Raw genomic sequence first — 27,089 nt, 5'->3', positions numbered from 1 at the left:
AATTTTTTTATATCCACGTCCCCTCTCTAATTTTTCCCTTGTCATTTAAAATTTGTGTGCAAGGATTTTTCTCCTACAAAGCATAAACCTCTGTTTTTGTCAAATAACAAACAAAATATTTTTGCCAATTCTTCTGAGCTTTGGGATAGCTTTTTATCCAAAATACAAAGTGGCCGCCAAGTTTTGATGTTTCTGTGGCTTACAATGCATTGAAATAGTAGAATCAGTCCTTGCTTTTATGTTTTTCAAACGACTGGAGGATGAGAAATACCCTTTAATCTTTTTATACATTTAATTTGAATTGCTTTCATATCACTGGGTACCTAGGAAAACTGAGATGGTTGGTGGGCTTGGGGGTGGAGGGAATGCAGTGGAGGACATAAGGCCTGTGATGGTTCCTGGTTTTCATCTGCAAGTGGCTGCTAGAAACGTGGTGAAGGGGAGCAGGAGAGCAGAGGATGTTCACGTCTCTCATGCTCTGGTTCGCCAAAGGAAGCAGAAGGCACATGCCTTTGTCGCCCGAGCCAAAGTAAATGTACAGGGTGAGCTCCTGTAATTTGCACGTGGATTTTCGCTTTACCGGGTGTTTGTGATAAGGAGAGCCGGCCACCATGATCAAAGTGTCCTTGGGGGGCTGGGGACAGGTGATACCTAAGAGAAGGCAAGGGACAATATTCAAATAATGTTTCTTGAGGTCGGCATTACAATAAATGCAAGTTTCAGTTTCAGCATTGTTTGAAATGCAGTGTGTGAGAGACTTTTCATTTGCAGGCTGGCTTCTTTTCGATATACGAGGCCATATTATTATTTTCAAGTGTGGGAGAGCACAAAGAGGAGGAAATAAGCATGTGGTCCTCTTTGTTTGTGCCTAAACAGGAAGCAACCACCTCTGCAGGGAGGTCCGGTTAACTGTTTATACTTTGTTTTAAAAGAAGGGGCTGGCTGTGCATTTCCACGTATGTTGGGGATTTCAGTGACTTCTGGGAAGAAATGCGTAAGGAGAGGATTATGTGCCCCTGGCACTGCCAGGCCTGTGGGAGGGAGAGGTAAAAAGGGATGTCGGGGCAAAAATATTTCCATGACTGTTCTTCCCCAGCATCCCCAGAGTGTAGCCTTGAGGCCAAGCAGACAGGGAAGGGGCATGAGGGGAGAGCTCACGGTCAGGGTAGCGAAGGGCTGCACCGTAACGCTGAGAGTTGAAGTTGCTCATTCCTCCTCCCATTCTAATAAACACAGTATGGAGAAGGCTGAAAGCAAATTTCTCATGTTAAATTTTTGCCATTTTGGTCGTGACCCCAGACCTCGTTATTCCCAAGCTGACTAAGCGTGAAACAAAATCAAGTTAATGAATTTTGAATACTGCATCAAATGAACTGGATGCGTTCTAGTGTTAATAAGCGGCCTAAATGCTTCTCATACATGCTGTGGTACCAAGGAGGGAGTTTTCTTCTCAGTGGCAGGAACAAGATTTGTGGTACTGAGCCTGATCTGGTGACCCTCCCCCTGCGGTAACACCCACCATTAGGTGATTTATTGAATGGTGGAGAGCCCATGGCTTTGCAGGAGAATAAATAGATTTGTCTCAGTAACTTGCATCTAAATTTTAGTAGTTAAAGCTGCCTTAAGTCACAGACATGAATTTTGATGTTCTTTCCATGAAACCTGACAAATATGGGCCTTGTCCCTCACTTTCTTAATCTTCCTTATCACTTGGTGCCAGCAGTTTCCCTTGATGACAGTCTGTACTCCGATTACCTGTTCTGCGAGAAGCATTGCCTTTATAACTTTCTTTTTATTTTTAATATTTCATTTTCAGTTGAGTCGAGTGCACTGAACTCTAGAGTCCCAGTACCATGGAACCCGTGATCTGGCTGACAGATAGTCCCATTCTGGCCAATCTACTTCAATACTGGTCATTACATCCTAAAAATTGGTGTTAGATCAAACCAGTGAGTTTCTGCAGCTCAATATGTGGTCTTTCTTAGGTGCCTCACAAAGAAGTAGATGAAACTACACCATAGTGGAAGTCTCTGTATATAGGTCTGTGTCTTTTAAAATCTTTCTCAGGTATAGATTTTAACTTAAGGATCTGTATGTATGCAGGCAGCTCAGGCCCTTGTACGCACGCATACAGACCTTCAGACATCATGCAACTAGGCATTTTCGTTTGGTTTGGTTTGGTTTGGTTTGAACTCCTGCTGAGCAATAGCAGGTTGGACAAACTGAGCCGGCTTCTGACATTTGTGGAGGGAATTTCAGCACACGTTGCTGTGATTCTTTGTGCAGGTGACAGTGTGCTCTGAAGAGCAGGGCTCGGGCTGCATGGTGAAAGTGCTCCGTGGCTGTGAAGAGCTCAAGTTTTAAATGATTGGATTGGAAATATTGAGACACTTTTGCTTTTATATCCCTAGTGAATATTTTTTAAATTGCTGCTCAAGAGAAGTGTCAGAGGCCTGATTCATCATTGTGGGCATAACTAAATGGTAATATATTGAAAGTGTAAGTTAACATTGTGAAATGTTTTGGTGTTATAGACTGACTTGAGAGCATATGTGCTTGAGAGAATATGCAAAATATTGCTGCTTTTATAGTGCTAAAAATACATGTGTTTTATTTTTACTTTTCCTGTTGCTCTTTAGCCTTTGTCCACCACTGATTCTCCTCGTGGCTGTGAGCTGGAGCCTACAATGAAACACAGTTTTGGTTTTGACAACATGGGCTATGAGGAGAGCTTTGAAACTGTGCACTCTTCATCTTCCCAAGAGCACACTGTGGAAGTCAATGTTGTGGGAATGACTTGCCAATCTTGTGTGCAGTCGATAGAAGGACGAATTTCCAAGGTGAAGGGTATTGTGAGTATAAAAGTATCCCTTGAACAAGGCAATGCTATAATAAAGTATCTGCAGTCAGAAATAAGCCCTGAACAGATTTGCCAGGAAATTCAGGATATGGGCTTCGACGCCAGCATAGCAGAAAAGAGGTTGAAAACAGCGACAGTAAATTTGTCGTGCTTGAGAGAAGCAGTCGTTAAGCTTCGGGTAGAAGGCATGACGTGCCAGTCCTGTGTCACTAACATTGAAGGGAAGATTAGGAAACTGCAAGGTGTGGCGAAAATCAAGGTGTCACTTGGTAACCAGGAAGCAATTATTGCTTACTATCCTTACATCATTCAGCCTGACGACCTCAAGAGCCATATCAGTAACCTGGGGTATGAATGCACCATTAAAAGTAAATCGGCACCTTTGAAGCTTGGTGTCCTTGATCTTGGGTGCTTGCAGAATGCAAACCCCAAGGGGACACCGGCAAGTCTCAAGAGCGATGGGGTGGATCCACCAGACGCCAAGATGAGTGGCACAGCTACAGTGGCTGTACGGATAGAAGGCATGCACTGCAAATCCTGTGTCAGAAACATTGAAGGAAATATATCAGATCTTCCCGGCATACAATGTATTAAAGTGTCTTTGGAGCATAAACGTGCTGTGGTACAGTATAGTCCAAATTTAATTACACTGTCAGCTTTGCAGCAAGCTATTGAATCCCTTCCACCTGGAAACTTTAAAGTATGTCTCCTTAATGGTTCGGAAGTTAATAAGGCAGCATCTCCATCACCTGCTTTGCTATGCAATCTCTTCGGAGAGCCACTTCAAGACACGACATGCACAGCTGTTATTAGGATTGATGGCATGACTTGCAATTCCTGTGTACAGTCCATAGAAGGGACCATATCACAGAGACAAGGAGTGCAATGTATAGCAGTTTCTCTGGCTGATGGGACTGGGACCGTACATTATGATCCAGCTGTCACTAATGGAGAAGAGTTAAGAGCTGCCATAGAAGACATGGGGTTTGATGCTTCTGTGCTGACAGGTAACTGTTTTTATTTCCGTGGGTAGTTTGCCAAGCTGGGCCGTGCAATACCTGCGTTGACACTCTTTCCTGGAGCGAAACTCTTAGAACATCACAGTGGCACTGTCTTTTCTAAGGGACTGGTGTGATCTGGCCTTGCTTAGCAAGGGGGAGAGATTTCAGCTGTGGAGCACCTTATTTCAGCCCTTAATAACTGCACTAGCGGGTGGAAAAGTTGACTTACATTATAAATCCAAAAGGTTTGGAAGTTGGTACAAGGTCTTTCAAATAGCCGATGCCCTTACCCACTGAAGTAGGTTTCCTCCTATGTCTATGGGCTGCTGTAAGTAGACCTATCAACCAAATGCTTCCATTTATGTTCCAAAATACCAAACCCCACAGACTTAATGAAATCTCTTTCATTTAACACCACTTTTTACCTAGCTAAAATATCTTTTTAGTGTCCTAATAATTTGACCTTTATTTCTTGAGTATTTTTACTAGCCCTACTTTACTAAGCCTCACTTTAAGTGAGGTAAGTGGCAAGATGCAGGTACTCTTTGGTGGGAGCAAGTGCTTTTACATGTCAGCTGCAGTACAGTTTGTACATTTTGTACATGTGCTCAGTGTTTAAGAAGTTGCTACAATGCACAATCTCCTCTCTAGCAAATTTCAAATACGGCAATACTTAACTGCTTCAACTCAACAGATTTGCTTTGAGATATTGATGTATTTTACCTGGAATGAATTAGTTTGATCACAATAGACTATATCCTGTTAGCTCTTCTCACAGATCCAAACCCTCTGAATCTGTGGAACTGCCACAGATGAGAAGGACCCTGTATGTGGTGTTTAATTAAGGTTTGTTTGGTTTATAATTTGTTGGTGGGAGACATCCTGATCCATCTAAGGGACGTGTGTTTAACATGTTCAGAAGCAACTCCTGCTCCTTTACACAGACCTCTGCCCAAGTTTGTGAATGCAGCTCGAGCTGTTGGGTGTCTCTTCAGTATCTGGTAAAGAACAAAAATTATTGCAGCGGGCCTGTATGTGTACCAGTCTTCTGGGTGCTGCATATCCTTCCACTACTTGTTTTGCAGTACTTGCAGTGTAAATGTTGTGCCATAAAGAGAAACACGTTGAGAAACTTGTCCTTTTTCTTGTTTGAGATGAAGTGCTATGAGTCCTGCGTAGACAACAGCAAGGAGAGAATGGATGTGAGGCTGGACTGTGTTCTCTGTGCTGGATAAGGATCCTCTAGATACCAATATGTCTTTATTGAGTGGAGGTAGCTGTCAGATCTAAGCATTGAAATTGGAGGGAATAATTTGCCATCTGAAAGTGGAAAAACAGTTCTGTAGAGTTAAATGGTCATGCAAGTTGTACTAGTGAGTGTATATTGTTATATACATAGTAACAATTTATATTATTTCTATGAAGAGATGAAGCATGTCACCTTTCAAACAACTAAGAGACTTTGCGTGATTAATAAATGTGACCTGCTTGTAGTTTTACATGATCCAATTGCACTGTAGATAGTGTTTGTTCAGTTTATTGTGCATTTATTCAAGATACCACCGCTGGAGAACGTAGGCACCGACCTGATGCCAGCAATGCTGCCGTGGAGCCTCGAGCTCCAGAGCCTCCTCGCCAAGGCAGTGCCTCAGATGCTCTTCCAGACAGTCCTCACCTTGATGGGCCAAACCAGCCTAGCGAAGCGACAACTGAAAAGTGTTTTTTACAAATCACAGGGATGACCTGTGCGTCGTGTGTGTCTGCCATTGAAAGAAATCTGCAGAAAGAAGATGGTAATAAATTAAGATTCCTATAATGAGTCTATAAGGGACCACGGGTTGGAAAAGGTGTTCTGTGCAGTTAATGGAAGAGGCTGTGGTACAACATCTTGAGGTTAAATAGACTTAATGCTCTTTCTTAGTGCTAACGTAGCCACATCACTGTTTAACTATCCTACTGCACTGGTGGACAAACCTCATGGACATACTTCTATTGTAACAGTAAGTTGTTGTAACATAACCAAGATTTCAAATAAGGCTCAAGACAAGAACAGAGAAGTGGTTCTCATTTAGTTTTCAGGGCCTTATTGCTTTACAGAGCAATCCACCTCTTCCAGAGCTGTTGAGAACTCTGACACATTTGTGATGTGAAACACCCTTCAGGGCACATTTGCACAAGCAGGTACAAACAAATGCGTGGCTCCAGAGCCTGAGCAATTATATTAGCTCAGGCACAGCAAAGCTTATTAGGCTAGAAGTCTGCAGACTGGAGGTGCCTTTCTTCTGGCCTTATAGAAGATGAACCTCAGCATTGTCTGCTTTAATTTGTGCAGGCATGCCTTTGGAGGGTTTTGCTTACTGATTCCTGTGCCCCCAGTATCCCCCTGATGGTCTCACTGCCTTGATTTAAAAATCCAAGAAACAATTAGCACTTCAGAACAATTTTTTTGCCTATGAATGTTATGTTTTGCTTTTCAATTCTGAATGTAGATTTCTATGGTTTTATTTATTTACAAAAAGAATTTAAAAAAAAACCCAAAGGGAAAAACAAGAAAAGGAAAAGGCCTAGCATTGTGCTATGGGATTTGTTTAGGGCTTTCCAAACTCAGAGAGTCCAGGGTAGAACTTGCAGCAATGAGTGCAAAGACTGCTTTCGAACATCCTTTTTGTCTCATTAGATCATAGCAAAACTCACCTCCTTCCCTGCATAACTCTTGATGTTTCTCACATTGTTTATGGGAACAACAGCGTGGCTGGATCTCAGTAAAAACTTCGCTGTTGTGATTAGGGAACAACACTAGAAGGCAGAGAGAAATCATTAGGCTTGTAACATCTCTAAGTTGTTACAGCCCTCATTGACAATCACTTGTAATATTTGATTTTTCTTTCCCCCAAAGGAGCTACGTTGTCTAATATTTTTTATTATTGCCACTGCAGGAATTGTTTCAGTGTTGGTAGCGCTGATGGCAGGTAAAGCAGAGATAAAATACAAGCCAGAATTCATACAGCCTCTTGAAATAGCACAGCTGATCCAGAATTTGGGTTTTGAAGCTACCATCATAGAAGATCATGCAGAAACAGAAGGAAATGTGGAGCTTCTTGTAAGTCATGTGTATCTGAAATTATATGTTGGTTTTGGAAAAGTCGGGTCTGGAAGAATCATTTTCTTGCAAATGCTTTTATTTAAGGAGTTGTGGCTTCATCAGGTCAGTTCTGGCTGGTGACACTATTTTTTCTTAACTGCTGAAAAGACAAAATCCATTTGTCTTAGAAGAGCCCATCCAAAGGCACTGAAATAAAAAGTGACAGTGGTATGTACAGAACAGACTTTTCTTAGCAAGGAGAGGTGAAACAGAACTTTTCTGTGAAGGCATTTCAGTCAGCAGTACAGACTCTGAGCAACTGAGAATGCATCACGAAATACCTGTTGATAATGTCTGGCGCTTTGTATAGAGATCTGAGAACTTTGGGTTAAATTAGTAAGTTGTTTATATGAAGGACAGAGTCTTCAAAAGTCTATGTTATTCTCTGACGTGCCTACTAGAAGATGGATAACAACAGTCTGCAGTTGTACTAATAGAACAGAAAGCAGGAATGTGCCTTGTTGAAGCCACAGGAAAATTTATGCAAGCAAGATGAAGTTACACATGCAGAGTTTGACTTTGGCAATGTGAATATAGCCGCTGATAGAGCTGTATTAGCTATACTGTTGCAGTTAAAACAATGTACAAGTGCTGCAATACAAGTGCTGTGACTATAACTACTGGTTGCAGAATTTTATAATAAAAATGGACAGTTATGTTCTCAGCTTTGTTTCATTTAAGACAGCTCTATAAAATCTTCATGCTGAGGCCTTGGGACAGTACCAGCAGAGCTTGAATAGTCTTTAGTACCTTTGTGACATGGGGAGGCCTGCCTTGAATTTATCCACAAATACTGGGTGGATGTGGGGGACAGCTAGCTGTACCTAAATTTGTCTTTTCTTTAGATTACAGGGATGACTTGTGCTTCCTGTGTTCACAATATCGAATCCAAACTCATGAGAACAAATGGCATATCCTACGCCTCGGTAGCACTTGCTACTTGCAAAGCTCACATCCAGTTTGATCCTGAAATTACTGGACCTCGAGATATTATAAAAATAATCGAGGTAGGCCTTAGAAATTTTTTATGTATGAACAATTATAAGGTGAAGTTAAAAAAGAAACAAAGCAGCTGATATTTGAGAGGTTTCACTGACTTTTGCAGGTGACATGGTAATTGTCGTATGTTTTTATGCTCTTATGGTGAAGCTGCTGTGCTCCACAGCAGTGCACAGTATCCCAGGTTGTTACTGTAAAAACACACCCTAAAAACTACAAAAATAAGCCTTTTTTATCTATATCTGTTAAAAGTGTCATACATTTGTTCTTTGCAGTTCTGTGTGTAGAATCATGTGTCTCTTATTTCCAGTCATTTCACTGAAGTGTTGGTACTTCAGGAAAAAATGCTACTTTCTCTTGCCAGTGAAGGAGGCTGTAAAAGAACTTTTGCAATAGCTTATACCCCAATTATTACACATCTCTGTATACACTGGCATTTATTCTCATATCAGTTCAGGGAAGGACTTTTTTAAACCGAAAGAGCTTGTGATACAGTCACTAAAGGAAAAAAATCCTAGCTAATCAGTAACCACACAGGTCATAAAACCTGCCATTATCATGGCCCAGGTGTGCACAAAACCTTTTCCTTCTCTGCCCCACCAGAAGGGAAGAGAACTTATTGTATGAAGCCCATGCAGCGAGTAGTCAGGAGGACAGCAAAGACTCTCTGCCTTTCGTGTTCTAGAGTATTTACTCAGAAAAAAGCTTGCAGAATTGATGCAGCAGCAGTGAGTAACATGTTAACTAGTAGACTCTTCAGGATGGCAGAGTAGTTCTGTAAAGTGTATCTTGCCATAGGGGCATCTCATGATGCAGATATGAAGTTTAAATGTGTTGTGCTTGCAAGTGTGCATTGGGTTTTTTGTGGTTTTATGTGGGGCAGGGGTGGTTCTACTGCAATAACTCACTGAAGTGTCAGTCAAAATTGGCTTTTTGCATATATTTGTTTCTGGGATGCTTTCCCCTGCAGTTTTTTGCTTTACAGGTTTAAACTGATTCTAGCTATTTTGATTTTCAACTTCAGGTGTAGCTACTCAACTGTAGTGTTAAGAAGCAGCATGCAAGGTTGACTAGGCCCAGTGGCCTGTACACTTCTACCTTCCTTTGTGTTATTTTCCATCTCTCATACTTATTCCAGTGGAGATGAAAGGGCATAAACTTCCCTTGAGGAGGAGGGCATCAGAACTTCAGCTGTCAGTGGGAGCTTCCTGTGCCTAAGAAACCTGGGATGATTATTGCACCTTTACGCTGTATCCATGTATAGGTAGCAGAAATCCTTTGCAGTACACATTTTGAGTACTGTCTGAAATACCCTCTCATGTTGGCAGGATCTAAAAATAAGTAAGAAGTTGGCACTTATTAAATATGGAACAGTGTCCTTTTCTGAAATGTCTTTTAAAAGTAGTGTCATTTAAATACATTTTAAGTAATATGGTTAGTTTAATCAAAACTAACTAATCTTTCCTCCCCTTTCAATAAAAAGGAAATTGGCTTTCATGCTTCCGTGGCTAGAAGAGTTCCAAATGCACATAACCTGGATCATAAAAAGGAAATACAGCAGTAAGTATTTCTCTTTCTTTCTCATTAGTGCACGTATATAGATCATCTCTTGTAATGTGCCTCCCCATTTCTTTTCCCAGTTAATTTAGCTTATCCTTATGTAAAGCATATTTAATTTTACGATTTGCTGTTCGGTTCAAGTACTTTTATTACTTTTATTAGTTCCAGTTTTTAACTGATAGAAGTTGATACAGTTAAACATGTAGGAGACACTGAAACTGTCCCAAAGTGTTGGATCTTTCCCAAATATCCCAAGGCTGCTGTGTGTTAGTACAGTACTAATACCCCAAGCCCTGCACTGCGAGCACAGTGTTTGGCCTGGGTACTGTGGGGTGTATCACAACCAGGGATTTACAGCTTCTACTTTTCAGGTGGAGGAAGTCTTTCTTGTGCAGCCTACTGTTTGGTATCCCTGTCTTAATCATAATGATTTATATGCTAATATCCGACGGTGAGCACCATGAGTCTATGGTGCTGGAACAGAATCTCATTCCTGGATTATCTATTTTAAACCTTCTCTTCTTTGTCCTGTGCACTTTTGTTCAGGTATGTCCACAGTACTTCCTAGGGGTTTGCTTTCTATTCATCTAGCATTTATGTAATCTGGTGTGATAAAAACAGGTGACTGGAAAGGTTTAGTGGATTAGCCCTGCCCTCTTGTCTGTACCACCTGCACAGAATGAGGCAGCACTTTTCTGCAAGTTATCCATTCTGTAATTGCTCACAGCACTTAGTCCTGCCAAAGTTGTGTCAGATGATAGTTTTCCCAGTGGGGAAAGTAGTGTTAAAATGAAGAAATACCTGATCAGCTGCAGACTAATTGGGTAGCTATAGGTAATTCTCTCCAACTTCTGTGCTTTGTTTAGTTTGCATTCCTGAGGAAAAGGATGATATTTAGCTGGCACTGTTGTTTTCAGAACAAGGAAGGGCAAGTGAGAGGATGACAATGGAGTCACCCTCTTAGTAGACCACTCCTCTGAAGTTATATCAGTATAAAATTTGCATGGGACAGTAATGCCTTCCCTTATCTGCTACGTGTTTATAATTCTGCTGTGAATGGTATTATGTACTCTCTGCTGTCACTGCTGTGATCTTAATATGAGTCTGTCCATGCTTACACCAACAGTTTCTTGGTGGATGGTATTTTTATGTACAAGCTTACAAATCGCTGAAGCACAAGACGGCCAATATGGATGTGCTCATCGTACTGGCCACGACGATTGCTTATGTGTATTCTTGTGTGATCCTGATCGTAGCAATAATTGAAAAGGCAGAGAAAAGCCCTGTCACTTTCTTTGACACTCCTCCAATGCTGTTTGTATTCATTGCCCTTGGGAGATGGCTGGAACACATAGCAAAGGTAATGCATCTTCACACTAATTATTGTGTATTTATGATGAGAGTAGAATAAAACTATTCAGAGGAATTTTGAGTCAGATGTTTCTGTTGTAGCCTATATTGTACAAGGTCATTTAGATTCATTGTGTTAAGTAGACATCAGCATTTATGTATCTTAATATCTGTTAAACATTTTTCTGTTTCTTAGAGTAAGACCTCAGAAGCTCTTGCTAAACTTATCTCCCTTCAAGCCACAGAAGCCACTGTGGTGACTCTTGGACCTGACCACTCTATCATCAGGTATATATTCATCAACCAAAACCCCATCAGCCTGCCTGGGTGCACAGACTAGGCTTGATGCCATTAATGTGAAAGCATTATTATTCTTTAGAAGCTGATGGTGTAAATAATCTGTCTATTCTACTTGTGTCTTTTGCAGGGAGGAACAGGTAGCTGTTGAACTGGTTCAGAGGGGTGATATTGTAAAGGTTGTTCCTGGTGGAAAGTTCCCGGTGGATGGAAAGGTCATTGAAGGCAGTTCTATGGCAGATGAGTCTCTCATTACTGGTAACTTCCCTTACATTTATGCAAAAAGTGAAATCTTCTAGAACACTTTCTTAAACGAAAAGAGAGCAGGCCCAACCCAAAAGCTGCTGCCTGAATAACCTGCCGCTCTAATGGACGCTGTGCCTGGCCTTTGTGTCCATCTGCACACACCCTAAAAAGCTGAAGAACTTCTGCTCAGTTTGGACAGTTTTACTAATGTACTGATGGGATGGGTAGAGCCTAAATGCTATTGTCATTATTCCTGAGATCTGGTGGGAGTTGGATCTGTAGAGATGGTACCTTCTCAGAAACAACTTCTAAAGGGTGACGGGGAAATGTTGCTGGGATGTTGGGGGGGTGTGCGCATAGGCACTGAACAGGTCTTCTGGCAGGGATCTCCCAGTGAGCAAGAAGAGGGAAAGAAAGCCTTGCAACTTGATGCTCATTAAGGGTCACAGGGCTTTTTCGCAACTTCTGAAATTTTCATTCCATTTTTAAAATATAATAAGGATTTTCTGCATGGTGCAATTCTTATAAATAAGGTAAAGCATATAAAAGCTTTACATTTTAATTGGCTTAATTGTTTTATTTACATATTTACTTTTCTTGGGGAACAGGGACACCCTTAGTTTAAAGGTCATTATCACTAACCCTAAAAATAGAGAAAATAAAGTTTTTGTAGAGCTAGTATTCTTGGAGAGGCAGCATGAGAAAAGGAGGTTTTCCTGTTCTGTAGTCTTTGAAGACTGAGAGTGGTGGAAATAAAGACAGATTGCTCAAACTCCCATGGCTACGCGAAGTATTAATTGGAGAAATTCTTAGCAGTTCTTTCTACAATCAGTTTGCTCCTGGCCCTTTTAAGGGGTGGCATACTGGAGGGTTAGGACCAAGGAAACAGCGTTTGCTTTGAAACTAAACCTAGGAAAAGGTTTATAGAAGTATGACAGCACTTATACATGTCTTCACTAGACAAAGATCTACAATATGTGATTTCTTGTCATTACTGCTTAGCATGCTGATTTTGCCAGCGTACAATTAGCTGTGTGCTAACAAACTATGTTCACTATTATTAGGGGCATTGCCTCAATTATTCTTGCCTTTTCTTTCTAGGGGAAGCTATGCCAGTTACTAAAAAGCCTGGGAGCACAGTGATTGCTGGTTCTATAAATGCGCATGGATCAGTTCTTGTTAATGCAACTCATGTTGGTAATGATACCACTCTGGCACAAATCGTGAAATTGGTGGAAGAAGCTCAAATGTCAAAGGTAAAAATAATAGAAAAGAAAAACTTATTAATGGATTTTGAGTATATAAGAAAAAGATTCTGTATTTTTATATATTTACTTGTTCAACAAACTCTGTGTTTTCCAGACTTCAGAAAAGAATCATGAAGAATATTAGATATTTTCATGAACTCTACATACTTATGTGTTTTGATCATAAACATACAAATCCCTGTTTTTCTTTCTTATAGGCACCCATCCAGCAGCTGGCAGATAAGTTCAGTGGATATTTTGTTCCATTTATCATCATCATTTCAACAGTGACGTTGATAGTATGGATCACAATTGGTTTTATAAATTTTGATGTTATTCAAAAATATTTTCCTGTAAGTAATTTCATTAAGAGCTAGATTTTTGTGTTAGGATATCTTCTATGTAATTAACATACCTTCTGTGTGTAGGTTTGATGTTGCAACCTGGCAAGTACTTTTGTACAACGTGGTGTTTTCTATACAAAGCAGATAATAACACCAATTAAAATCTATCTGCAGGTATAAATATACCCTTGCATTTTTCCCAGTGGTTCTGCATGGGGTTCCTACAAACTGAAATTACTGTCAGTCTCCCTGGACTAAACATGATCTGTATAGCTGCATTGCAAGGAGCTGAGCCATTCCTATATTGCCTGAAATTTTTTGGACATCCTTGTTCCTGATGGCAGATAGTGAGTTTGGCTTTAGAAAGAAGATGAGCTTCTGTTCTCTTTAGGATGTGTATTTGCTGTGCTCAGCAACTGTGGGGATCTGTGTACCTGGATATAGGGTTCTCCTTTGCTAAGCTGTAAAGGAAATGCCAGCAAGCCATATTGTCATCTAGAAGCCTGAGAGCAGAGTCAAGCATATGTGTGCTTGAGCAGAAAAAAGCCAGAAAATATTACCATAAACAATTTGTAACATTGATCTTTCTCTACCATTACAGTAACAATAATAGATTGCTTTTCTATACCGGGGGTTTCCAGGCAAATGTATTATTTGAAGTGGCTATGATTCATTGTACATCTATGTTATCTTCTATCATCAATCACACAATTCTTTTTTTTTTTTTTCCCCCCTCTCTTCCCTCTTCTTGCAGAATCAGAACAAACGTGTTTCAAAAGCTGAACTAATACTGAGGTTTGCTTTTCAAACCTCAATCACTGTGCTGAGCATTGCATGCCCCTGTTCTTTAGGCTTGGCTACCCCCACAGCTGTGATGGTGGGCACGGGAGTTGCTGCGCAGAATGGTATTCTCATCAAAGGTGGAAAACCCCTGGAAATGGCACACAAGGTTAATTCTGTACTTTTGTAGCTTACCCAGCTGTTGCTACATGAAATATCATTTCCTGGAAAACCCTGCTGGTCCAGAGAAAGACTGCAGAATGTTGTTTGTTTTTTTTTTTCTATTGATTGCTGCTCATTAAGGTGAAGAAGACAGATCTGACCTTTCTTCAAAGTAGTCACAGTAAAGTGTTGAGAGTCAACAGCTCCTGCAGTCTTATGCCAGTGAGGCTGCTGATCTTCTGCATGACCTCAGAGGTTTCTGATTTTTGCACTCTTTTAACTACTTCTGCAAAAGAGCCCAATAATCCGGTTTTCCTTTTTACCTCAGAGGGCTGTTGTGAAATGCATATTTTTCATGATCAGTAGTTTAAAATGCAGGATGTAAGAGAAAACCAGAATGATTTGAAGCTCTTTTAACGTATAGAAAGAAGATGGAAGGGAGGCAGAAAAAGCCCTTCAAAGGCAGAAAACTGATGAAAAGAGGAGGAGATTGAAGGAGGAGGAGGTTTGACACGTCCACTGCATAGGACATGACCTAGGACCATGACCATAGGACCACAGAAAAGAATATGGGTTTAAACCATGCTATGCTAGACTGGATTAGACATAGGCAGAACATTTTAAGTGAAAAGGATGGTAAGAATACGTTAATGAGACTAATTCTTGTTCTTACTGGACATTATAAAGCATAGACCAGAAGTTTCTCCAAGGCTCTGAAAAAAACCCCAAAACATCCAAAAGAAGGACTGCTAATTACTGTCAAGACTTTTTACCTTTTGAATCTAAGTGAGGCTAGGATCAGGGCTTGGAAAATTAGGTGACCTGTTGGATTCTGCAAGGTTGGTGGGTTGGAATAGCTGGGAATGGAAATAGTGCCTACTTTGTTGAGTTTTTGGTTGATGTGTTTCTCTGTGCTGCTTTTATTTTCAGGATTAGAATTGACTTTAGGTTTGGGTTTCAGTGTATGTGGGGCTGTGTTTTTTGGTGCATTCCCAATTCCTCAAGACCCGTTGGGCTGGCTAACAAATGATTGCTGAATTTGGTGAACAGAATGAGGGTGTGTTTGGTTATGTTGTTGTTTCTGGAACTTGTTGCAGCTTCGTGCGTTCTTCCCACCTGCTGTTACCACCAAATAACTTTCTGAGTCCTCTTTCCTCAGTGCTATAGTTAATTATTTAGAACAGCATTTGTAAAAGCCCTCCTTGTATCATATACCTTGTGGTAAGAGATTAAGGTGCCATTACATGAATCCTTCATGTGAATACATAGACACACACGCAAAGGACAGTACAAGTCCTGCAATGACTCTGTTGTCTGAGATCCTGATATACATACGGGATGATGTTGTAGCTTCAGTGAAATCACTGCATGGGGAATGAATAAGAAAGCATAAGGAGACCTACTGTACAGATAGTTCAAGGTACACACAGGTTTGTATAGGTACTTCTGTAGGTTTATTCTGTCTTGGTGTGGATACAGTCAACTCATTATTAAGGTCTTGCCTGTACTTATGTGCCTAAAGCATATAAGCATCCCTATACTTGCAGGGTTTAGGCAGTAATGCTGGTTTATTTCATGCAGATCAAGACTGTGATGTTTGATAAAACGGGGACCATCACCTGTGGAGTTCCTAAAGTCATGAGGGTGCTTTTGCTGGGAGACATGGCTGTGCTCTCTCTGAAGAAGGTACTGGCAGTGGTTGGCACTGCAGAAGCCAGCAGCGAGCATCCTTTAGGAGTGGCAGTCACTAAATATTGCAAAGAGGTACTTAGCCTTCCTATTTCATCTAAGACCTGAAGGGATCTGTGCAAATGCAGCAGTGTTGAATAAAATCAGCAAGTCCCAGAGGGACAGGCCTGCCTGAAAAGTAACAGGCTGGAAAGGTGGCAGATTTTATCATTGGGCATCTTAGTCTGGACAATACCAGAAGGCATATTCTGAGCTTTGCTTTTCCAGTAATTCTGTGGAGCTCTCAAGCAAGATCTTACAAAGTTTTTTCTTGAACTAGTGGGAAAATAAGGATTGTGGAATATGTGCAGGAGGAGTATGTATGTTTAAAATAACGTTGTGAAGCAAATGTGTGTGGTGACATTTCATAAGTTACCTGACTGAAGTCACTTCTATTAGTCACCTGCTTATCTGAATAGAGTAGGCAAAAAGCCTTAAAATCCAAATATTAAACTGTGATATATGTGAATTTCACAAATGAATGGATTGCTCGAGTCTCTGCAAATCCTTAAAGGTCATTTATATACTGCATGTGTTCCTCAAATGTTTCAGGAAAAATGAAGGCACAAATAGTAACCAAAATAGGAAGCCTGGTTTAAATAAATAATTTATCTCTGCTAAGACAAGTCATTAGCTGATTTATGAAAAAAATCATGGGCAAGAATATGTCAAACGTATCAGTGATAGATCTTTCAGTGGTAAAATTTGGAAGTTAACATATAAATTTAGAAGGAAAAAGAGAGTATGGGTAATGATTCAGTTGACTCTCTTGTATTTTACATTTTCTGTTTTCAAATTTGTCTTAGTTCTGCAACACTGCTGTAGTCATCCCATGCACCAGTTATTACTGGATCATGGCTGATATGAATTGCAATGCTATACTGTTTGCTAATATTCTTACCACCTGCCTTATCATTCCTGTGTTGTAAGAAGGTCACTGAAAGGTACGTGTAATTCCAGCTTCCAGAGGCAATCTGGAATAACTTGTTTATAAATGGATATTTTCTCCATTCTTTTTGTAACTCATAGGGTCCTGACAATCCATTTTCTCATCTTGAAGGTACTCACTGGCTTCTCTCTAACTCAGCAGAAAAACCCAGTTTCCTTATCATCCAGCCAGATTACTCCAGGAATTAGATACAAATTTTCACTGTACTTTTACATATATATGAGACCTGATCCCGCACAGCCAGTTTTCTGTGAGGTTAATTAGAAGTTGCATCTTTTCAGAAGCTGTATGGCTTATTGTTATAGTATTTCTCTTTAGTTCCTAGTCTTGGCTGAGGTCATGAACCACCAATGTAACTGCTTTGTCCTTGAACTACCAGGAAAATCTATCCTTTATGGTTTGCTGCTGCTAGGGCTGGGACCTGGATGTGATCTGTATGGCTGCCCCTCTCTAGAAGCCTAAACCACAGGACATCCAGAGCATTCTTATTTCTAATTCTGTGCTACTGATACTCCATGCTGCTTTTCTGTTGGCCAGTCATAGTCAAGAGGAGGAATGAGACCTCTTTTCGGCAGGAGTTATCTAGTATTTGTACCACACGTGGGCAGTACAGACTGCTGATGAACTCTGGTTATGTCCACAGGAGCTTGGCACTCAGAGCCTGGGATATTGCACTGACTTCCAGGCAGTCCCCGGCTGTGGCATCAGCTGCAAAGTCAGAGGTGTTGAGGCCGTCCTGGGCATGGCTGTGGAGGGTCTCGATAAGCCGGACACCAACAGGAGCAGGGACAGCAGTGCTCCTCTGGGAGATAACGCACTGATCACACTCTCAGAATCACATGGTATGTCTGCCCCCAAAGTGATGGCCAGTTGCAATGAGAGGGCTAATGAATCAACAGTGCTGATCACTGTAAAACAATCTTATCGGCCTAGGAACAATGGAAAGGTGGATTTATGGCAGAAGGAGGCAAAGAACATGAGGGACAAAAATGCACCTTAACAAAAACTGAAGCTCTCTTTCCCCTACTCTCAATCTCTCTGCAATTCAGAAACCTAAATAAGAATTTCGATGCTACAGTGATGGGTACTTGAAGGGTCCATACAATACACAGGCAATAAGGCATGCCCAGCAATGTCCCATTTGGATAGAAGAATGGCCCAGCAGAGAGTAAAGTTTGCCAACTAACATTATCTTTACCTTTTACCTTTAACATATGTTATCTTACTGCTACTTTTTATACCCTATCTATTAGTTCCATATTAACTTGGACCTTTTGTTTTCTGTTCGTGTATCTCTCAAGGGACTTACTTTAAAAAAAAATCTCTGCATCAGATGCACAATAAAGCATGTTACATCTGCAAAGCGAGTTTCAGTGCCTGATGTTCTTGATTAGGCCAATACATTTGTTTTGTTTCAGGCTCTGTGTAAGCCGCTTTGCTCTTTTGTAGCATAGGAGAGAAAGAAAAAGTATTTAGAACCTTCCATAAAAGGCTCATCAGTTCTCTTCAGAAGACTGTGGCTCTCCTGACCTTTTTGAGGAAGCTATTAGAAGATTTAAATAAAATAAGAACTTTAATCATCAGAACTGTGCCATTTGTGAGTGATGTTAATGTAATATTTTCTCATCTGCTTCATTTGGCTCTTGTGAAGTTGGACTGAATTCATAATGAGGTGCTCTACATACTGTTTCATTGTTTGTTAGAACAAAACTACCTTTTTCTTACCAGAAATAGCCTTCATATTTGAAAGAAGTCATTAGTTGTGAGAACAAAGCAGCATGGCATTTATGATATGTGCATACTGCACTTACCCAGAAGAACAGTGCCAACTGGCAAAGGCAAATACAGGCAAACACTTCCATTAAGTTCATGATGCAGTTCTGTGTCTAAACAGGCACAGGCTGAGTCCTGAACGAGAAAGGTTTTATGATGCTGTCTCTCAGGTAGAGCCTATGCATTTGTGTTTGGCCATGACAGCAGTGCTTCAAAAAGACTAATGCAACCTGACACTGTCATCCTCATACATCTCTGGCTTGAGTTCAGTATTTCTGAGTTGCTCATTTTTGTTTTTGTCTGTGCACAAAGGTCCATCAGCTTCTCAAACATACTCGGTGTTGATTGGAAATCGTGAGTGGATGAGACGCAATGGCTTACATATTGCAAATGACGTCAATGATGCAATGACAGACCATGAAACGAAAGGACAGACTGCCATACTAGTGGCTATAGATGGTAACTGCTGTTCTTTGGAGTGACTTAATAAATATCAGTTGATCCTACCATGGAATGGATAAAAACAAAGTCTGGAGGAACTGTTCAGTGGCTTAGTGTCAAGAAACTACTAACCTTTAGTACAGAACTGCTTGTGAACTGCAAAGTATAAGGTATCCTTAGAAGAAGCTTTCACCTCAGAACAGTGTTTATAAGATTTTGTTGGGTAGTTTTTAATTTAAGTATTAATTTCTCAACCTCCTGTTTTCTAGGACTGTTGTTCAGAAAAGCAGTGCCAGTACAGTGCCATGTCCACCCTGACATCCTGACTTTGCATCACTTAAACATCACATGCCAAATTATTGCATCACTGATTTAAAAACATTTCATTAGGTCATTCAAGCATAATAGATTAGACTGAATGAGTTTTGCCAGAGGGGTTCTGTTCTGTGCTACGCAGACAGAGATCCCAGACAATACCTTAATATGAGGAACGGCTGTAACGGTGATAGATTGCCAGTGCGTCTGTGATCTTGAAATGGAGCCTCTGATTCAATTACTGAATAAACATTCTTGGTGCTCCTCCAGAGCAATTTTGAGAGGCATTTGCATGTCTCAGTCTGGGCTCCATCAATTAGGGTTGATTAGGGTACATAAAACCAGATACTCTATATGCTTCTCCTGGAGGAGTGGCTTCACCATCTGACCTGGGCACAAATACCAAAACTTCCCCAGGCCCACTATTGTATTTGTCCATACCATAAAACCTAGAAGACAGGCATATTTAAAAGCTGCCCTCCTCTTCTCCCCTTCCTCCTGGTCCCTAAATATCAAAGGTGTTTGTTTTTTGATGTGAAACAGATCAGTGAGAAAAGTGTGTGTGTGTGAGAAAGAGACCATAACTTAGAAAACTGTAGATAGTTATTCAGGCTTATGAGTGTCAATATTGCCCGGATGGAGGGGAAGTCCTGTTCTTTTACTGCCACTTTGCCTCCCACAGCTCTCCGTAACACAGGACATTTCTTCATGCAGGTGTGTTATGTGGAATGATCGCAATAGCAGACACTGTCAAGCAGGAGGCAGCCCTTGCTGTGCACACGCTGAAAAACATGGGAATAGATGTGGTGTTGATAACGGGGGACAACAGAAAAACTGCAAAAGCCATTGCTACTCAGGTATCTGTTTTTCTGTGTTTAAAAAAACCCCATGATGTGGTTCTAAAACTCTGCTTACCCGAGTAACTTTGGAGCAGGAACTTAGAGTTTCCTTGGATACGTTAAATGAAGAATAACTTCTCTTGAATTGGACTGAAAATCAGGTCGAGTACTGGCATAGTAAAGGCCAGTGGTTGCATTAGGATCCCACTGAAGACAAGCAGTCAGTACTTCTTCAGAGGTACAGAGTTTCTTGCAGAGTTTGTTGCTGAACTGAAGCCTCCTGCTTCCCTTCACTGAAGGACAGTCGTGTTTGGTTAGTGACAAAAGAAAGTTCCTTTAAGTTCCAGTCCTGTGCCCAATAAGGGAAGTGGGGTTTTGTCATTATCTTTAAGGGTAACATAGTAAAAACAATAAGAATTATTAAGAAGCATAGCAGTCTAAAAGAGGTTGGGTTTATATGAGATTTCCTTGATCTCAAAGTATAAATGTTGCCTTTTGACAGAGACAAAACTAAAACAATGTTGTGCCAAATACTCACTCTACCTTGCTACATTTCCATCCTCTCCATCTACATTTCCCTCTTTCCCTTTGGATTGGTCGACTTGTAATCTACCGTGCACCACCTTGCTTTCCTAAGGTATCCCACCACACAGCTAGCTCAGACAGCACTGTGGTAGGCACGTTCTCATACATTGTGGGGTCTGAAACAAACTGAGAAACTGACTGAGAAACAAAACGTTTCTCAGTGTGATGCTTTAATCCTTCTGCTGTTTTGATTCACTCTTTTGCTTTTGGTTCAATTGTGATAAAGAACTTTCCCACCCCACCTTTCATTGTTTAGAGAAGTCTTTCAGAAACAAGCTGTGATTTATGGTTCCGGGCACTCAAATGAAGTTTTTCGAACAAACTTAATCTGTGCCAACCTACATTTTAATTGAATTTTTGTCACTTATTTCCTTTCAAATTTGGTGTTTCTGTGTTTCTCCTAGTTTACCTGCCTGATCATACATGGTTCCTTTGTTGCATTTCACTGAAACCTTTATTAGTCCATCAGGCAGCATGATTAGCTGAAAACTGTCTCTTTTAACCATGAAACCTTTATTGCCAGAGCAGTAGAACTTCAGAGGCCCTGAGGGGCATGATGCTAAGGGCAGAGCATGTCAGCATCTCTGCAGTAAAGATGGAGGGGTCTGTAATCAGTCCCTTTCTTATGCCAAAGGGATGTTGCTCTTCAGCTTTTTGTGTAGCTCGCAAGTTTTGCCTCCATTGGAATCGGTTTGGTTGATCTTCCTTTGTTTCCCCTTCACCCAGAACAGCAAACAGTTCTTCCTTTTAGCATGAAGCGTATCACCAACTGCGTATGTTTCTTTCTTTGTACATAGGTTGGGATCAAAAAAGTCTTTGCTGAGGTTCTTCCTTCTCACAAGGTTGCAAAGGTCCAGGAGCTCCAAAATGGGAGGAGGAAGGTTGCGATGGTTGGTGATGGAGTCAATGATTCCCCTGCACTTGCCAGGGCCGATGTTGGAATTGCAATTGGAACGGGCACCGATGTTGCCATTGAAGCAGCAGATGTTGTTCTTATCCGAGTGAGCACTACAGTTTTGACCTGTCCTCTTTTATCACTGATGCTCCTCTTTTTGGTTTGGTATTCTGAAGATTGCACGTAGAAAACTTTCAATGCTCTTCTGTCTTGCAGAATGACTTGCTGGATGTAGTTGCTAGTATTCATTTATCAAAGAGAACAGTCCGAAGAATACGAATAAATCTGATTCTTGCCTTAATTTATAATCTGCTTGGAATACCCATAGCAGCAGGTATGTGACTGCCGGAGCTTGGCTTGTTGAAGACAGCAGCACAGTTGAGCTCTGTGGTGCCTCTTGCAGGATTTCCTGCTCAAGGAACCAAAGAGAAGTTCCTAGAGTATTTAAAACTTGGCAGAAGGAGGACAAAATAAATATGGACATTTTTTTTTCATGTTTTAGAAAAAAATCTTTGTTCCCCAAATTTTTAACTCTTAGGACTAAATTCTTGTATGATGAAATGAAAATGATGCTCATATTTCACATAGCAGTACTTGGGGAATAGTTTCTGTATATGCAAACCCAGCTCTAATCAGAGAATCCATCCTGCATCTGGATTCTCCCTCTTTTATTCACCCTGAGTCACACATTGTCTCTTCTACTACTTGCATTCTCTCTGTTTCTGTCAGTTATCTTCCTATGCTCCAAATTCCTCCTTCAAACGTTCTTCAAGCATTCTTTTTCTTTATGAGTAACTTCTGCCTCCTTTGCCTGGACTATTGGCTTGTCTTTCTGTTGCTTTTGCTTTGTTTCACATATATGCGGAATAGCTGGAAGGGACAAATAGTCTTACCTTGTGGCTGCAGTCTTGTAGCTGAATTGGTGCAGAGGTTATCCCTTGCAATGGAAGGGACATATTTAAAAATAAGTGAGTAATTATATATCAATCTAGTTGTGTTTATGGAGGTCTCAGCAAGTCATGCTGTAGAACTGCTGATCTGTTCTATGATATGCAGGGACAGAAATGTCTGTATTGGGCTCTGGCTGATGTCCATATATGTTTTTGCTAGGTGTGTTCATGCCTGTTGGCCTCGTGCTTCAGCCTTGGATGGGATCAGCTGCAATGGCAGCTTCTTCTGTGTCTGTCGTGCTGTCTTCGCTGCAGCTGAAATGGCAAGTTGTCTTGTGCTAATCAACTGGGGAACTGTAGGCAGCACTGCTGCTGGGGCTCAAGTGAGACATTACTTTGGGCTTTGTATACATAAACGTACCTGGCAGTCCCTTAGCTTGGGGTTGGTCTGTCTAATCCTTGGCTCCAAAAGAGAGAGATGTCACTATTATGTACACATCTGGACTAAGACTGTACTGGGCATTCTTAAACTATCAGCTAAAAGTGCGACTGGATCCCACCTGGGCACCTGTGTTGGAGACCTAGTTCAATACCAAGTGAGGTAATGATCAGCACTGGTTTTGCTGTGAATATCAAGTGAACAAATCATTCAAAAAGCACTTCTCCATCATGTAGCAGTAGGTTTTTTTTAAAAGACTTGTACCTGGTTTTATTTTTTTGCTATTAAATTTAGCCAGAAACAGAGAAGGAGTGTATTTGTTATTTTGCACCTTGCTACAGATAAAGTATCTTGCTCTATTTTTTTGGAAGCGAACGAATTTCTGAACTATAAAAATATTCTTCAAATTCTATTTTTTTATGCTACGTTTTTTGTGTTCCCTTTTTGGGTGCAGTTACAGTGGACTTGTTTTTAACAGCATTGTTAGCAAACATCTTTCAAAAATAAGACTTTTTACTGTGTCTGAAATTAGTCCAAACCTTCAAATATATCTGCTGTAGCTGGGGTATTCTGTAGTGTATAACATAATATAGTGCAGTATAGTATAAACTAATATAGGAAATCTGTTGCTGTGTCATGATTCTGATCCTGCAACAGCTCCATGACATCACAATCTAGAATAAAAACTACACACATGCTCATGTCTGTTTGTAGAATCAGCCCTACCACTACAGGATTTCCATCCTAAAAACTTTCTGTGTGAATTTATCCAAAGGATGAGACATTTCTATAAAGGGATTCTTTTATTCTCCAATTCTTTTGATCTTGTGCTGATTACATTAAGTATTGGACACCATTGTGGTTAGATATTGAGAACACCCCAAAACATATTTGACTTCAGACTTACGGAAGCTGTACTACAGTGTACTCTATGGGAGAGTAATCTTTCCTGAAGCTTCACATGAGCTGAACAGAACTTGAGGTTCCAAAGAACATGGTAAAACATATATGTGAAGAAGACCATCCATACTTGCCATTGATGGGCTTTTTTTTGACCTAGAACAACATTGAATCAGAAAGTGATTTTTGGGTCATCAACTCCATTCCCCTGCAATTGTTTACTATGAACCCTTTCATAGTTCAGCAAACTGATAATTTTTCTTAAAGAACCTCACTTTGAGAGTCCCTCTCTTTTACTAGTGAAACATCTAAATGCTGTGTGGTCAGTATTTTTATCTATTAATGTATCTGAAGTGCAGGTAACATTTAGGTTGTCAGAAGTTTCTGATTTGTTCTAATGCTGAAGAGGCATCTACATGTTGACCTGTTGGTACTAAACACATTTTCTCTTCCTCTTCTTAGTTATAAGAAGCCAGACACAGAAAGTTATGAAGCACAAGCTCAAGGCCGCATGAAGCCACTTACTCCTTCCCAAATCAGTGTTCATATTGGAATGGATGATAGGAGGAGGGATTCATCCCGACCGGCTCCTTGGGATCAGATTAGCCAAGTGTCTCTCTCTTCCTTGACTTCAGACAAGCTGCCGAGACGTAACGGTTTTGTTGAGGAGGAAGGGGACAAGTGGTCACTGCTCATGAATGGAGCAGATGAAGAACAGTACATCTGAAGTACTGTATTCTTAGTACAGGAGGAAACATTCCTCCTCACCAGTGATGGGAGGGACTGATTTATGTCATCAAGAGCTTCAAGGTTGTAGGTGAAATAATTCTTTCAGCTCAAAAAACAATTGCAACTCAGCTCGATATTGGTTTTTATGGATTGTGGATTTTTTTTCAGGTCACCAATTATTTCTAGACATGGAAAGAATCTGTGACTCTATAATGAACTGGCTCCTTTGCACACAACAATCAGTGAAATAATGTAAGATCGTTATTTTCAGAGTCTAAAAGAGTTTCTTCTGGACCATTTGCTGGGCACCAAATTTCATACTTTTCACTCTTTCTAACTTTATTCTTTCAAACACATGAAGCAAAAATATTTTCAGAGCTGCCAAATATTAATTGCTGTGTCCAAGAGAAAATAGCTATGGCATAAGGAGCTCTGTGGTTTGGAAGTTGTATTGTTTACCCAGAATCCTAATTAGTCACATCACTGTGAGAGCACTTTGTATTTAGGATTCATGTGCATCTCCTTGGACCAAAAACGCTTCAGTGTTTCACTGACTGTAACTCTCTGAAAGGTCTCTTTCAAAGATTTACAGGCATCTTGTCCTTTTGATGTGCATTTCCATTGCTAAACTTGTTCTGTGATTCCCACTGCTCTCCTAGACTTTCTCTTTTGCTCCGTATGAGCTGTTTTTTCCCCTTTCTTTGCACGAGAGATCTTCTCTGAGTTCTTAGTATGTTTACAGATATTCCTGTTTGGGTCAAACTCCTTTAAGTCACCAGGAACTTTTTTGTTCCTATTGAAGTCCACAAAGGCAGGGCAATTCCTGGTCCAAGCTATCATATAATTTTCCTGTGGATACCTTGCAGGACCCCAGGAAGCTCCTGACAATGGGGCAGTTGTCTGTCTCTTCCCTCTGACAGGGAGAAGAATTTACGCCAGTGTGAGCGAAGATGGTATTTACCGTGGTGAGGCTGAGAGCAGAACTAGCACTGGTGTGATTCCCAGCATGGCTGAATGGAGTGAGCTTATTGCATAAGTTAACCCCAGCTTGGTGGTTGCTTAAAACGGAGCCAAAAGGTTAAATGGTAAAGGTGGAAAAATGGCCTTAAAATGTGGGGCTTCTATTTGCTGTCATATAAATAACCTTTTCTGATGACACAAGGACTTGAATTAAGAAGATTTGTAATAGACTGAATTTTCATGTAAATTTTTATTCATGTTTTGAGTTGGTTTTAATTTCCCTCTTTGCTCTAGTTTCATGAGAAATCAAGGTGCTGAACAACCATTGCTTTTTTTTTTCACTTTAACGTCTTTACCAAAGCTTGCAGTAACTTTATCGCTGTGAATGTCAAATTCATTGCTTAACGCTTTTTAGTCAGGACAGTAGGAACCAACGGCTTTGGTGCACTGAATCCGGTCCTGGGGTGCTGTGTTGCTCAACTGTGGGACATTGAAGCGAGCAGATGAGAGTTTTATAGTCTAAAATAAAAAGTGAAAGAACAGGAATTACTGTGCTGAGCAATGAGAAGTAACTGCTTAATTTCAGTGACCTAAGTACAGAACTGTTTCCAACACGGGTCCAAATCCTGCTCGTCCTAATGTAAAAATGAAAAACAAGTCAGAGATGAAAAGAACTGTGCTTAAAGCATTGAGCAGGTGCTCCTATTCTTTCTTCCTCTTATAGTTGAACTTTCTTTATAAACATCGACAGCACTGTCTTAAAGGTAATTACAAATCAGTTTTAAAACTGTAAAATCTCTTTACGGGTGTAGAGATTACTTTCACAGCACACACACTTTTCAAACATGCCATAGGTTCCTATACATGTGCCTGTGGGGAAGATGTTCTACTGTTTCACTGTTTTATATTTTCTTACCAGTGCTTACAGTAAATATATTGTGTTTTTTTTAAAACAAACAAACAACTTTGTGTCTTTGTTTTTCCTTTTTTTTTGGATGGGTACATCAAAAATAAAAGCATAAGCAGTGATTGTTGGATTGCAGGATACATATGCACAAGAGAGATTTTGTGGCTGCTTTGTGATCTATTTCAGGCAGGATATATAGCAGGAAAAGAAGAAAGTTTTATATTGTATGTTGAGGCAGGTGAGGTTACAAGCATGTTGAAAGGCGGAATTAGGATTCAAAATCATCTGGAGAAATTGGACAGAACTGACACACTTTGCAAACAGGAAAGAGAGGAATTAGAGGCCAGCTTGGCAGGAAGAGGTCTGGTAGTTGGCTGGCATTCATTTTGTGACCCACTCTAACAACATAGTGATGCTGCCAAATGAACACAAACATTGAGAGGTATATTTTTTATGTCATCATCTATATGACATAAAAATACCTCTTTCTGTTCAGCTCTGGACAGGCATCAACTGAAGTATCGGGTCTAGTTTTATATGTCATACTCATTAAGGAAAACAGGAGAGAGTTCAGAGAAAAGCAATGAGGTTCAACAGAAATCTAGAAAACGTGAGAACATAAGTACGTAAGAATGAGAAATATGATAAGATTGGGGGAGTTTGAGAAGGTTTGCCTATAGGATACTCAAAGGAAATACAAGTCTCCAAACACAAAGAGAACAATTTATTCCTTTCATCTTTTCAATGTCTT

General features: G+C 40.4%; 1 protein-coding gene across 4 annotated transcripts in view; it reads left to right on the top strand.

Moving 5' to 3' along the window:
* ATP7B (ATPase copper transporting beta) overlaps window positions 1-26,395 on the top strand; it is a 35,302-nt gene extending 8,907 nt beyond the window's left edge. For 3 of the 4 annotated variants that reach the window (XM_064440933.1, XM_064440932.1, XM_064440935.1), the window contains exons 2-21: window positions 2,640-3,867; window positions 5,418-5,654; window positions 6,798-6,961; window positions 7,849-8,010; window positions 9,486-9,562; window positions 9,934-10,108; window positions 10,689-10,922; window positions 11,109-11,200; window positions 11,340-11,467; window positions 12,557-12,711; window positions 12,921-13,055; window positions 13,801-13,995; window positions 15,570-15,752; window positions 17,309-17,507; window positions 18,751-18,897; window positions 19,909-20,051; window positions 21,416-21,619; window positions 21,730-21,847; window positions 22,624-22,726; window positions 24,205-26,395. In XM_064440933.1, coding sequence (XP_064297003.1) covers window positions 2,640-3,867; window positions 5,418-5,654; window positions 6,798-6,961; window positions 7,849-8,010; window positions 9,486-9,562; window positions 9,934-10,108; window positions 10,689-10,922; window positions 11,109-11,200; window positions 11,340-11,467; window positions 12,557-12,711; window positions 12,921-13,055; window positions 13,801-13,995; window positions 15,570-15,752; window positions 17,309-17,507; window positions 18,751-18,897; window positions 19,909-20,051; window positions 21,416-21,619; window positions 21,730-21,847; window positions 22,624-22,726; window positions 24,205-24,469 — 4,344 coding nt within the window. In that variant the 3' untranslated portion in view covers window positions 24,470-26,395. Of the gene's footprint in view, window positions 1-2,639; window positions 3,868-5,417; window positions 5,655-6,797; window positions 6,962-7,848; window positions 8,011-9,485; window positions 9,563-9,933; window positions 10,109-10,688; window positions 10,923-11,108; window positions 11,201-11,339; window positions 11,468-12,556; window positions 12,712-12,920; window positions 13,056-13,800; window positions 13,996-15,569; window positions 15,753-17,308; window positions 17,508-18,750; window positions 18,898-19,908; window positions 20,052-21,415; window positions 21,620-21,729; window positions 21,848-22,623; window positions 22,787-24,204 lie in introns of all 4 variants that reach the window. The other variant, XM_064440934.1, reaches the window with a different exon arrangement.
* The last annotated feature ends 694 nt before the right edge of the window (window positions 26,396-27,089 follow it).

Source organism: Phalacrocorax carbo, chromosome 1 (assembly GCF_963921805.1).
Source record: "Phalacrocorax carbo chromosome 1, bPhaCar2.1, whole genome shotgun sequence".
NCBI classification, from domain to species: Eukaryota; Metazoa; Chordata; class Aves; order Suliformes; family Phalacrocoracidae; genus Phalacrocorax; species Phalacrocorax carbo.
The sequence above is the reverse complement of the archived record's forward strand: the minus strand, read 5'-3'. Positions and strand labels throughout refer to the sequence as shown.